Genomic DNA, 13,095 nt, shown 5'->3' on the forward strand with positions numbered 1-13,095 from the left:
ATTCATTAATTACGATAAATATGTGTGAGGCACCCTCTTTTGTAATTCATTTAATTTATTTCATTTTTCAGAAATTATATCATAATTTTAATACATAAATATGTGTGTAAGTTAATAAGAGATTTAAATTTTCACCCTCAAATCAAAACGTTATAGAAACGTAAATACCTCTTTGCCTGCAATTTCCGATTGATTTTTCTATAAAAAAATAATAATAATAATAATTAACAATAAGTTATCACAGTTAAACAGTTCGCTTAATCAACCAATTCTCAAGGTGGGAATCACAATCTTATATGATTTTTAGTCTCTCTTAACAGATCAATAAATATACAACATTGTAAGTTCATAAGATATGTAGAATTGTAGATCCTCGTCTTCGTCATTGATAGAATTTAGTTTCCTGTGCATCTATAACTCAAAAATTCTGTTTTTTTTATAATTCATCGAATCTGCTGTCATATGAACACACTTATGAAATGTATCCTTGAAGGCAACATATTTAAAAATTCTTAGCTATTACCCACTATAATAACAACTAATTGCAGGAAAGAACAAAGATTCACTGGTAAAACTAAAATAGATTCATTGATATAATTAAAATGGAGGTGTGAACTGTGAAGTTTGAAATCAATGAGTGGTTTATTAATGCAAACAATAACAATCCAAAAATAACTAAATACATACAGTGATTAAAACACTGTACATTTCTAAAACTGTTAAATTATGAAACTTTAAGTAGGTAAGAAATTTATTAATTATTTCAAAGAAGAATTCTTCCTTTCCCTGTCAATAATAAAGAAAATAAAGTTGGATAAATTTTTTAAAAGAAAAGCTATAAAATCATGTCCAAATATGGAGAGAAAATGATAAGAAAAACCAGAGGTTAGGCAAAATTTAGAGAAAGGAAAGAAAGAAAGTGATGAGCCAAAGCTGCCTAAAAAGGTGGGTTGTTGCTTGTCAAGGTCAAAACCCCAGCCAATGATTTTAAGAAATATTATTACAAATTATTATTAGCAAAAAAGAAAATTACAGCATCAACAAATTTTAATATAAAGCTATTTTAAGGTTCCATGAAAGAAAAAGACTTTTCTAATCAAAATTCATTTTTCTTCTTCTCTCTCTTTTTATTAGAAAGAACAAAGAAAACCCATTGTGTATCTTTGATCTCTAAATCTTGTTGTTTGGTGTTTTTTTTCTTCTCTCCTTTTATATTATCTGATCTTTATAGAGAAATATTGTCTGTTACAAGATAAAAAGGAAGAAATCTTAGATGTGATTTTGTTGGAAATTCTTTTGTCTTTTGAATGATAGATCAAATTCAATAAAGGGCATGGGAGAAGAAGGACTGCTGATGGCAAATCCTGACAACCAGATTTAGATTCAAGGTATGGTAATACTAAACACAAAACATCCCCTCTAAATTCTCTGAACTCTATTTAAGATCATTGCTTTTTTGTCAACAGATAGACTTGTTCATGCACAGCACAGCACAGCAAATTTTCTAGCCCCATACCCATTTTGTTTTACTTCTTGAACAAGAGGATCTGTGGATGTTGATGGTGTCTCCGTATTATTATTATTATTCATATATAAATCAAGAAATTTCTTGTGTATTAGTTGAATTTGATAAGAAGAAAGGGTGTTTGTGTTTGGGTGAACAAGAGTTTGATCTTATTGAGTTTGTATCGGATCTGGTTTTAATGAACATTTCTATTGTTGGATGGTTTGGATAGAAAGGGAAATGTGAGGTATGCTATCATCTGGATTCATGAAAATAGTTTACCCTTGTTGGAAGCCTTCTGTTGAAGGTGATGATAATAATAATGGTAGTAGAAAAAGTAGAGACGAAAGCGGCCGGAGCGAAGGATTATTATGGTATAAAGATTTAGGCCATCACGTTAATGGTGAATTTTCAATGGCGGTTGTTCAAGCCAACAATTTGTTAGAGGATGCGAGTCAACTTGAATCGGGACCTTTGAGTTTATATGATTCGGGACCTAAAGGGACATTTGTTGGGATCTATGATGGTCATGGAGGTCCGGAGACTTCTCGGTTCGTAAATGATCATTTATTCAACAATCTCAAGAGTATGTTTTTCTTCCAATTTGCTCTTTTTATGAATTTGTTAATTCTTATTGCAGCTTTGGTTATTAGAATTCTCCATTTTGTTTCGGTCTTTTGGCCAATGTGTTCAAAAGAAATTGTGCAGAGATACATGATAGTGTATCTATCATGTTGCGCAACAGCACCGTGCACATACCTAAGACTCTTATCCAGCTATACAATTCAATCAGTACTGTAGAGCAAATAGAATGTGTTATAGACTGTAGTTTCTGTTTGAGAGTCAAAAGTCACCTTTTTAAAAACTCAATTTCAAGGTTGGTAATTGTGATTTGACTCTAAGCATAACCTGAAGAGGTTTCAAGTTCAAATAGGAGAAAGAATGTGATCATTAGTTAAGTGGTTAGCGTGCATTTGATGTCGTATTTGAAATTACGCAAACAGAAATTGTTTGCAACTGTTCATTTTTAGAGGATTACTGTACTTTCTAATGATGATTGTTGAAAATGAAATAGAAGAAGCTTTTCATAATCGGATACCGTACTTTAACTGTCAAGGCAAATGTTGATAAGAAAGAGGCAAATGTTAAAAGCTTACCATAAATGTCAAGGCTGGATGTGAAACAGTATTTTAGGTCATTTGGTTTCAATTAGTCTCATGGGGTCAATTTTTTGATCCTAGAGGTTATTAATGGCCTCAACTATCTGTAGACTTTAACACTCTTAATTCTATTTGTGATTCTCTTTTTATTCTGATAAAAAATGTCTACTTGGATGTGGTTTCAGTTCAAATTTATGTTCTCATCTTTTAGACTTGTGGGGTTGCAGGATTTACGGCAGAGCATCAAGGGATGACAGTAGATGCTATCAATAAAGCATATGCAGCTACTGAAGAGGATTTCCTATGTCTAGTGAGGGAGCAATGGTGCAATAAACCACAACTTGCGTCAGTTGGAACGTGTTGTTTGGTGGGCATGATATGTAATGGAACACTATATATTGCAAATGCCGGAGATTCTCGGGTAGTTTTAGGGAGATCGGAGAGAGCCCTTAGAGAGGTTAGAGCTATTCAAGTGTCAGAAGAGCACAATGCAAGTATAGAGTCTGTGAGGGAGGAATTGCGTTCAATGCATCCCGATGATTCACAGATTGTGGTTTTAAAACATAAAGTTTGGCGTGTGAAGGGTATAATACAGGTGAGTTTCTGTTGGATTTTCAATGCATTTGTTTTCTTAATATCTTTAGAGGAATCAAATAGAAGATATTTTGGGCTTGCAGACATAAGTTTGGGGTTGATGTTCAGGGTATACTCTTCTGAAATGCATGCAGATTTCTAGGTCAATCGGAGATGCCTATTTAAAGAGATCAGAATTTAATAGAGAGCCTCTACTAGCGAAGTTCAGATTGCCTGAACCCTTCCACAAGCCCATCCTTAGTGCTAAACCAGCCATATATGTGGAGAAAATCTACCCGCAAGATGAATTTCTTATATTTGCATCTGATGGTCTTTGGGAACACCTTAGCAATCAAGAGGCTGTTGACCTCGTTCATCGTTCACCACGTAATGTAAGTTTGTTAATCTCTCTTCATCAACCTCAAAATTTTACTCACAAAAGAGAACCTCTTGTTGCATACAGAGAAAAACAAGAAAATGTACAATGGATTACTAACTCTGCAACAATATTATTTCGATCGTTAATGTTGTCTTTCAATTTATCTGCCATGTTTTTGCAGGGAATTGCAAGAAGACTTATTAAAACTGCTCTTCGAGAAGCAGCAAAAAAGAGAGAAATGAGATACTCGGACTTGAAAAAGATTGACAGAGGAGTAAGGCGACATTTCCACGACGATATCACGGTTATAGTTTTGTTCATAGACCATCAACTGATCAGTAAGAACTCTTGGAATGCTACCACGGTTTCTATTAGAGGAGCAGGTGGAACCCCTACGGACGGCAACTCCTAATACGGCATGGGTCTAGATTCTCCATCTCTTCATAATCTTTCTCCCCCATTTTACCATTTGTATTAAAAATGAAACGGCAAATTCTTTATTCATACTAACTTAGGCTTCCCGGTAATGTTTCTTCATTGAAGGCTCTCTAAACTAGAGACAGTAGTAGAGCTGGGAGATTTAAACTGGGAGATGCTTTAGGAAGAAAATCTTTCCTTGTAAAAATTGCCTACTAAGTGGCAAATGAAACTTAAAAACTGCTCATTTTTAAACCAATTTGATCTTCCTTCTGCGCCTTTATGAGTCTCCAGCAAATGTATCTCGAAAGTTATTGTATGCAGGAGCTGACAAACACACCCAAGTTGGCAAAAAAAAATTTATGGAATAGTGGAATAACATTTCAGTCTCAAATGATACACGGTTTCGATCCTAACCGATCAAAATGGCCGGCCGGCCATCATCTCTCAATGAACCAAGTCAGGTTTACCAAACTCCAACCAACTTGCAGGACTAAAACCTGCCAAACATACTCTAAATGCATGTTGGTTATGAAAATTCAATCTGCATGAGCAAACTCATTTCCTGGCAGAATATAACTTCAAACTTCAAAGAAAAACGTGGACAATGCATGAACCATAGTATTAGACTTGGTCATGGATTCGTAGTTTTGGAGGTAAAGTGTTGACTAGAAAAGGGAAACAGTGCTTTTCTGGTATCCGTCTCTTTTCGCTCCAACTTCTCAACGGTTTCGGCTAATTGGGAAAGTAATTAACCATTTGTTTGGTAAAGACGCCATCAATTTTCAAGTTTTTATTTGATAGAAGTTTGAAATTTCAAGTGGCTAGGAATTCTTGCAGGCATAAATTGAAATAACCACAGTCTAATCAGGCGCATGAACCAGATTCACTTCCCCCCAGTGGCCAAGTTTTTCTAGTCAATGGCTTATTGATGAAAGTTTGTGAAAACAGTATCAATGAAACTTGACTTTATAACAATTACCTCCAAAAGTCTTTCAAGACTTCTAGAATTTCACTTTTTTGCTCAAGAGAAAGCTTGACAATACTGTGCAGAAGAAAAATAAAATAAAGAGAAAAGAGAGTCGAATAGCATTTTTAATGGTCAGAGTTGAATTGCAAGCTAAACCAGTGGTAATGTTTGCCCCTAGGAAATATTTTCCACTGCCCACACCCAGTTTTGAAAAGATGACATGGATATCAAGTGAAAGGAACTATACAAGTTTCACTCACAAAAGTGTTTCCATGAGATGCAAATAAACTTGAAAAGTTCAACTTCACAAATAAACTACCGGAAAAATCACCATGATCCACAGGAACAATAAGAATTTAGCATTGAAGAATAGCATAAGATTCCTAGAGAGTAAAAAAAGAAAGCAAATTACTGAAATTCTCAGAATCACGTTTTTGTTTTTCAACCTCTCAAAATGACAAATACAGCAACAGTGACATCACTACAGCCTAGGATTCCATATGCTCAAAACTTAACATTATGGAACCTCCTGAGTGGTTATAACACAAATTCTGACAGAATGCAACAGGAGTTGAGCAGAACTCTCAACAGGACTTACGCTGAGTTAGAACTTAGCATTAACAATGAGAACTGAGAAATCAGAAATTTGAATCAAAGTTACTGTTCCAAGAAGCATCCGGTGTTTCAAACCCCTCCAGTAGCCTTAGCCGCAATAACCACCTTCTGATATGATTGACAAAATGAACCAGTAAGACAACTAGAATAATGTTCGGTTATTGACAGTTTCAATTTCCATGAATAGTAATCTAGGCATACAACATAAACTCGAGAAATTTAACCATACCTCCTCTGTTTTGGCTTTGCCAGGGGTAACTGTTGTACTTTCTGAAAATCTAGAAATTGCAAGAAGAAATAATAGTTTTAGAGCCTGTTCTAAAATCAAGGAATCTTTATATAGCATAGCACAACCGGAATGTTCAATTGTTAAAAGTTAGAAAAGTGGTGATATGATTGCTAACCTCGCTGCTCTGGCCTTCTTTTTATCTTCTTCTACTGCATCGATCTTGGGAGTTTGTCCAAATCTGGCTAGCCGAGCTTTCTTCTTTACTTCATCATCAGATGCCGATTGTACCGAAATCCCAAACCTGAGATTGAACAATTATGAATACACCTTTGCATATCTAGAAGGTTTGGTAAAGAGTATAAAGATACTTGGGATAAAAATAAGAATCCATTTGCAACTACTGCAGTGTCCTGTCAATAATAGAATGAAAAGACTAAAAGAAACAAACCTCTCCGCCCTGGCCTTTTTCTTGAGCTCTTCTGCTTGCTTTAGCTCCTCTGATCCCTTTGACGAGGTCTGACTGCCAAACCTGCCAAAGAGATAAGGTCATATTGAAAAACTAAATCTGAAATCAGAAAAGATAACAAACAAGCGCAGGGGTCATTAATTTAATAACTGCGAACCAACTGATAGAAGCTAACATTGCAGTTCAGATGCAACTATTCGCGCAGATAAGCATAATAGCTAAAGTTCAGCATGACAGTGGAGAAATCTAAGTCAATGTATCAAGATAACTGTTTTCAAATTGAGACTTAACATGACAGGGTGCCCTAGTGTTAGGCTATGGTAGAAGCAACACTACGTCGACAATTATCATACTGAGGCTTGAATCTTGTAGCCTAAGGTTCCAGCCTTCCTGGGAAATATTCAGCGGCTGCCTAGGTTCAACTTATCCAAATAGTGGTTTTCTGAAATAATGGACTCAATCTATGTTGATTAATGCTACTGGATTCAAGTCTCAGTATGATAATTGTAGCCTAAGGTTCCAGCCTTCCTACAAAAATTTCAGCAGCTGCCTAGGTTCAACTTATCCAAATAGTGGTTTTCTGAAATAATGGACTTTGATCTGTGTCGATCAATGCTACTTAGGAAAAGAAGTAATAGAAAGAGTAGATAACATGCTTACATGTTGAAGAACATTAACAATGTCACAAAAGAAATACAAGACAATTAAACTTAAGCATGTTTGCAGACACATCCAAGTCAATGCTCAAGATTAACTAACATAAATCGCTAGAAAAAAAATTCACATTTAGACTTAAATCCAGTTCCCTAGAGTAGAAACCAAGGATATCTAATGCTCATCTAACATCAACTTACATGTTGATGGCACTTTTCTGAAAAGAAGAACTTCACCCTGAATCTATGAGACTACAGAGTCATTTAAGCACATAAGCTATACAAAAACCAAAATGCAAGCAAACATGTCCAAGAATATTAACAATTTCACACGAGTAACACAATTAGCACCTACGATATTTAACATGTGGAGTGTTCCTTGGCTTAGGCACACTTACAGGTGAGGCAGCTAGCCCATCCTCTCCCCTCAACCAGCACTCAGAACAACAAAATATATAACTAAAGTCCCATTATACAGCTTCCATCCTTCCACTCAAATCATGTTAATAATTCCAATTCTCTCTAATTAGCACTCAAAATCTCTATAACATGCAAATTAGGCATTCTTGTTGTTACCCCCAAAACAAAGTTCACTACTACTGGAATCTAGTCCAAGCTCATTAAAACTCTAATTCAATAACAAAACGGAAAATCCAAAAACCCTAGAATCAAAAGAAACCCTAAAATAACCAATAACCAATAGAAAAAAGATTAAAAAAACGATTGAGAAGAAAGGGGGAGAACCTTTTGGCTCGGGTACTGCGTTTTTCTTCTTCAGAGAGCTGAACAGGCATACCAAAACGCTCAGCACGACTAATTTTCTTCTGAAGAATGGTGTCTGGAGAAATTATTGAAGCTGTAGTTCCTTGAGAGTCGTTTTGCTTCAGTGTTGGGTCTGAGGAGGGTGTTTCTAGGGTTTCCTTATGGACTTTTCCGGTTTTTGACTCTGTTTCATTTGATTTTTGAGTACCAGTCGCCATTAAAGATAAATAGAAGAAATCAGAGACAGAGATTTGATGAGAGAAAGAAAAAGGGAGACAAATTCAGGGGGAGTAAAGAAGAGCTCAGTTGTTGTTGGGGAATGTTTGTACGCGGTATCTTTGTACCACGAAATAGAATCCGGAATCCGGATCACTTTCCGATTTCAGCCCAGCCAACCTCCTAGAAAACGCTCGGACACTCGCTCCAGCTGATCAAGGCTACCACAAGGGTACCAACGCCTGGTGACCTCCGGTGGAATTCGATAACCCACAGTTATGCAGTAGAGGATAAAATACTCGGGTACTCACTCCAGTTGATCAAGACTGCTAAAAGAGTACCAATCGTCTGACAATCTCTCGTGGAATTCGATTACCTACGGTCATGCAGTTAATAGAAGGAGATGTTATTACCTCTGTATGACTTTAAAAGTGACCAATTTGAATTTTAAGAGTAAAGGTTAATGGAAATTTTAATTTTAAGAGTAAAAGGTAATGGAAATTTGTACTCTAGTTTAAAATGAAATAGGGAACCAAGTTTAAGAAAATTAGATTCTCTATAAAGAATCTCTTTCTGCTAAACTCGATTACACATCATCTTGTTCAGAATAATTTGCGATAAATATTCTATCACCCTGTTGATGTTGGTTTTTTTAGCTTAGGGTTAAAATCGTAAAACCGTACGAATGACATGACGTCACTATGACCATTAGCACATTTATTGAATCAATCAGCATGCCTACGTAAGAATTATCGGGGTACCTTTTTTTTATGTGTCATGTTCCACGGAAAAACCCTTAACATTGACTGACATCATCTATGCCAAACCCTAATTCTCATGCTACCGCACCAAGGCATGTCAACCATGCCATCCGCACCACTGTGCCAATGGCAGACCATGCCAGCCACATCTCCGTGCCAAGGCATGCCAACCATGCCAGCCGCACCACTGAGCCAATGGCAAACCATGCCAGCCACGTCTACCGCGCCAAGGCATGCAAACCATGCTAGCCGCACCATGCGCCAATGGTATGCCAAACCCTTGGCCCCACCATGCCAAGCCAACCGCACCTTGCCTTGGCCCCAACCATGCTAGCCGCACCATGCGCCAATGGAATGCCAAACCCTTAGCCCCACCATGCCAAGCCAACCGCACCTTTCCTTGGCCCCACCATGCGAAGCCGTCCGTACCAAACCCTTGGCTCCACTATGCCAAGCCATCTGCGCCATTGGCCTTGGCCCCACCATGCCAACCTTCCCTATGCGGCTATCAAAACGAAAGCGTGCGACGATCAACGGCCACCCTTCCATCCTAGATGCAAATCCTAGCCGTCCAAGGTCGCCAAAAAACGCATGGTAACCTTTGGCCCAAAACCCTAGTTTTGGCCACGCCAAACCGCGCCAAGGCATGCCATGCCACATGTGCCAATGGCATGCCAACCACCTTGCTGCGCCATACCATGCCGGCCTTCCCCATGCGGCTACCAAAACGAAGGCGTGCGACAATCAACGGCCACCTTTCCATCCTAGATGCAAATCCTAGCCGTCCAAGGTCTCCAAACAACGCATGGTAACCTTTGGCCCAAAACCCTAGTTTTTGCCATGCCAAACCGCGTCAAGGCATGCCATGCCACATGTGCCAATGGCATGCCAACCACCTTGCCGCGCCATACCATGCCCGCCTTCCCCATGCGGCTACCAAAACGAAGGCGTGCGACGGTCAACGGCCACCCATTCATCCTAGATGCAAATCCTAACCGTCCAAGCTCGCCAAACAACGCATGGTAACCTTTGGCCCAAAACCCTAGTTTTGGCCACGCCAAACCGCGCCAAGGCATGTCATGCCACATGTGCCAATGGCATACCAACCACCTTGTCGCGCCATACCATGTCGGCCTTCCCCATGCGACTACCAAAACGAAGGAGTGCGACGATCAACGGCCACCCTTCCATCCTAGATGCAAATCCTAGCCGTCCAAGGTCGCCAAACAACGCACGGTAACCTTTGGCCCAAAACCCTAGTTTTGGCCACGCCAAACCGCGCGAAGGCATGCCATGCCACATGTGCCAATGGCATGCCAACCACCTTGTCGAACCATACCATGTCGGCCTTCCCCATGCGGCTACCAAAACGAAGGCGTGCGACGATCAACGACCACCCTTCCATCCTAGATGCAAATACTAGCCGTCCAAGGTCACCAAACAACGCATGGTAACCTTTGGCCCAAAACCCTAGTTTTGGCCACGCCAAACCGCGCCAAGGCATGCCATGCCACATATGCCAATGGCATGCGAACCACCTTGCCGCGCCATACCATGCCGGCCTTCCCTATGCGGCTACCAAAACAAAGGCATGCAACAATCAACGGCCACTTTTTCATCTAAGATGCAGATCTTAGCCGTCCAAGGTTACCAGCTAACACATGGTAACCTTTGGCCCTAGCTTGGTCGCGCCTAAACAAAGCCAAAACCTTAACTTTTGGCCGCGCCTAAACTGGGTCATATTAAATCCATACTGATCATACTTTCATGCCACTGTCTACCAAACAAAAGGTTGCAATAATCAACGGCTACCTTCCTCTTAAGATGCAAAATCTCGACCATTGAAGGTCACCATCGAGCCGGCAAGTCTCCCAAGCTCAACTTGTCAAACAACAACGACATGCTACATGTTTTCCACGAAAACACTCGAGACATCAACACATGTCACAAACTGGGGGATGCTCATTGCGTATTGGTTTGGCGGTTTACAGCGTGTGGTGTACACTACGCTCGTTATAAGAAAGTGTCATAAGGATGAGGCGGTTAGTAAATACAGGGAGTAATGGTGAAACGCTTTCTTTTATGGAACATAAATTCCAAGCGTTACCGGTTACCACCTCCTCCCATTTACACACCCGTTTTCCATTTCTTAATGAGACCAGAGTACGTTTCACTTCAACTTGTATAAATAGGCATTACCTATTTCCATCGAACGACAAGTTCTGGTCAGGAGGATACAACACCCAGAAAACATTTGCTAGCTTTCCCATATGTAAGCTTTCCACTTTCTGATACAAGTCGTCAAACAACTACTCTTCCAGAATCAACTATTCTGGTCTCAACACTCTCTTCGCTTCCCTCCCCAAAACCAACCCTTCTCCTCCACTTTGTGACCGAAGCAAGTCTGGAACGGCCATATCTTGGTTTAGGCCGGATTTGTACAGATTGATCTCTCGAATCTAAAGTACTCCCTTGCAGTACATTGTCTAGGGTTTAGACTCGTTTCTCACCCACACACCCGAAATTACCGAAATCAACAGAAACCGTTTTCACCCCTAAACACACCTCATCCTTACTCTTATTTTTTACATAAAAGTCAAGAACAACCGTCTATGATCAGGAAACAACAGATTTGTTAGGGTGGAAAACCTCGACAGATAAAGTAACACGATTTTGGCTCTCAACTGGAGAATAATTCTTACGTGTTGAAGCAGAGTGAAACGTGTTAAGGTTTCGAGTTCTGTGAATAAATCTGAGATTTAAAATAAGAAAACAGAAAAACAGGAATTGGAGAGTCTTCCTCGTGTATCTGATAAGTATCATGCTAGGTGGTATTTCTCTTAAATCCTCTTTGAATTGCATTTTTGTAGAAAAAAGAAAATCGAACTATAGTTGTCATTTCTTCAGCTTATATTTCCACATTTGTATGTTACTTATCTTTGGCCCAACTGAAAGTTAGATTTGATCCTCCCGCTGCTCCATGTGGTCCAAAATACCCTGGGTGTCCTCTATCTCCAACGTGATTACCTACAAAATTTGAAGCATTTAGGTTCGTATAGTAAAATGTCCTCTAGCAGTGTATGGCACATTCAAATTTGTTGGATGTTATCAATATGCTAGTAGTAAACTTTGTTAAGAATATGAGGGTGCATATTATACACTCTGTTATGGGAAGATATATGCTGATTTATGTCCTTAACATTTTGGAGGTGATTCAACATGGTATTTTGAAGATGTTATCGCATCTTGGCTTCCAAATGAATCAACATGTAGTAGCATAATTTTTTTTTCCTTCTTCCTGAATGAGGTTCAAACCAAGAATTGAACCAATCCTCGTAAGAAAGAGTTTAAATTGGTGCCCGAAAAGATTTTGTCGTACAGAACCGACAAATGGACACAAAATGAAGAGGTTTGTCATTTTTTCTTTTCCTCTTTACAAGATTTATATAACGGGTCGATATAATGTAGAATGCTTGCAATTTTTGCATTATGCCACAAACACACTTCTGTAAAAAGATTTTGATAGATGGGAAATGTCCGTCTTCCAGATATTGTTCCAGTTAGACCTCTGACATTCATTATTGTACTCGTTGGAAATTTAGTTGTATATAGAGATTTAACATACAAATCTCCATTATGAATAAGTTTTTGTCGGATAACATCCTCCTCTCAATATTTAAGTTAGTATACATAATTGCTTCAGCTTCCTCCTGGTTGAACCAGGTATTCATCTTTTGGACATCCAACTCTCCGTTTTTAGTATTAAGATGTTTGACCATAGTTAGGTCATTTGGGAAGATGATTGGTTTAGTTAAGACTACATTAGTGTCAACCACTCATTTTTCATCCCAAACGTTGACATTGTGACCATTCCCAATCCTCCACATACCGTGTTCTTGGATGTTTTTGATTCCTTACATGATGCCTTGATGAGTCTCCAGCCTTTAGTTCAGTACTTAGGTTGAGAATATTTTTATTTTTCAGATAATTGGTTGTCATGGTAATAGACCAGATGGAGTTCTTTTCAATGGATAATCTCTATCTAATTTTATCTATCATGACCTTGTTGAATAATTCCATTTTCATTAACCCACATCTTTCCTAGCTCTTTTAGCTTGCAGATATAATCATAGGATTTTTAATACTTGTGGGGTTTTCAGCATCACTTCCATATAAGAAATCTCTTTGAATTTTGTTGAGCTCTTGGAATATTTGTTTGGGAAGTGATGAGTGCTAAAAAGTGCAAGTTTTCCTGTGGACTTTCCCCTACTTGCACACTAGCTTCATCAAGACCCTATAATTGAAAAATGAACTCTTTCTTTTTGTTAAAAAAAAAATGAAACAAATAAAAAAATCAAAATAAAAAATTAAAAAATTGAAAAAAAACATA

General features: G+C 38.6%; 2 protein-coding genes across 5 annotated transcripts; one reads left to right on the forward strand and one right to left on the reverse strand.

Annotated features, from left to right (window-relative positions):
• The first annotated feature begins 891 nt into the window (after nt 1-891).
• Nucleotides 892-4,313, forward strand: LOC113321963 (probable protein phosphatase 2C 38). 2 transcript variants are annotated; one of them, XM_026569949.1, is made up of 6 exons: nt 892-945; nt 1,315-1,388; nt 1,467-2,090; nt 2,892-3,259; nt 3,393-3,629; nt 3,798-4,313. In XM_026569949.1, the coding sequence occupies exons 3-6, from the start codon at nt 1,754-1,756 to the stop codon at nt 4,026-4,028; spliced, it is 1,173 nt and encodes a 390-aa protein (XP_026425734.1). In that variant the 5' UTR covers nt 892-945; nt 1,315-1,388; nt 1,467-1,753; the 3' UTR covers nt 4,029-4,313. The 2 variants fall into 2 exon arrangements, with proteins under 2 accessions (XP_026425734.1, XP_026425733.1); XM_026569948.1 differs by lacking the exon at nt 892-945 and having other exon boundaries at nt 1,025-1,388.
• Nucleotides 4,314-5,339: 1,026 nt separating this feature from the next.
• On the reverse strand, nt 5,340-8,217 carry LOC113320793 (protein MODIFIER OF SNC1 11-like). 3 transcript variants are annotated; one of them, XM_026568687.1, is made up of 5 exons: nt 7,711-8,217; nt 6,296-6,367; nt 6,023-6,148; nt 5,848-5,896; nt 5,340-5,726 (listed from the first exon to the last, which is right to left on the reverse strand). In XM_026568687.1, the coding sequence occupies exons 1-5, from the start codon at nt 7,944-7,946 to the stop codon at nt 5,688-5,690; spliced, it is 522 nt and encodes a 173-aa protein (XP_026424472.1). In that variant the 5' UTR covers nt 7,947-8,217; the 3' UTR covers nt 5,340-5,687. The 3 variants fall into 3 exon arrangements, with proteins under 3 accessions (XP_026424472.1, XP_026424471.1, XP_026424470.1); XM_026568686.1 differs by having other exon boundaries at nt 5,340-5,723; nt 6,296-6,376; nt 7,711-8,214; XM_026568685.1 differs by having other exon boundaries at nt 6,296-6,376; nt 7,711-8,207.
• Between the last annotated feature and the right edge of the window lie 4,878 nt (nt 8,218-13,095).

This window comes from Papaver somniferum, chromosome 11 (genome assembly GCF_003573695.1).
Source record: "Papaver somniferum cultivar HN1 chromosome 11, ASM357369v1, whole genome shotgun sequence".
Classification (NCBI taxonomy): Eukaryota; Viridiplantae; Streptophyta; class Magnoliopsida; order Ranunculales; family Papaveraceae; genus Papaver; species Papaver somniferum.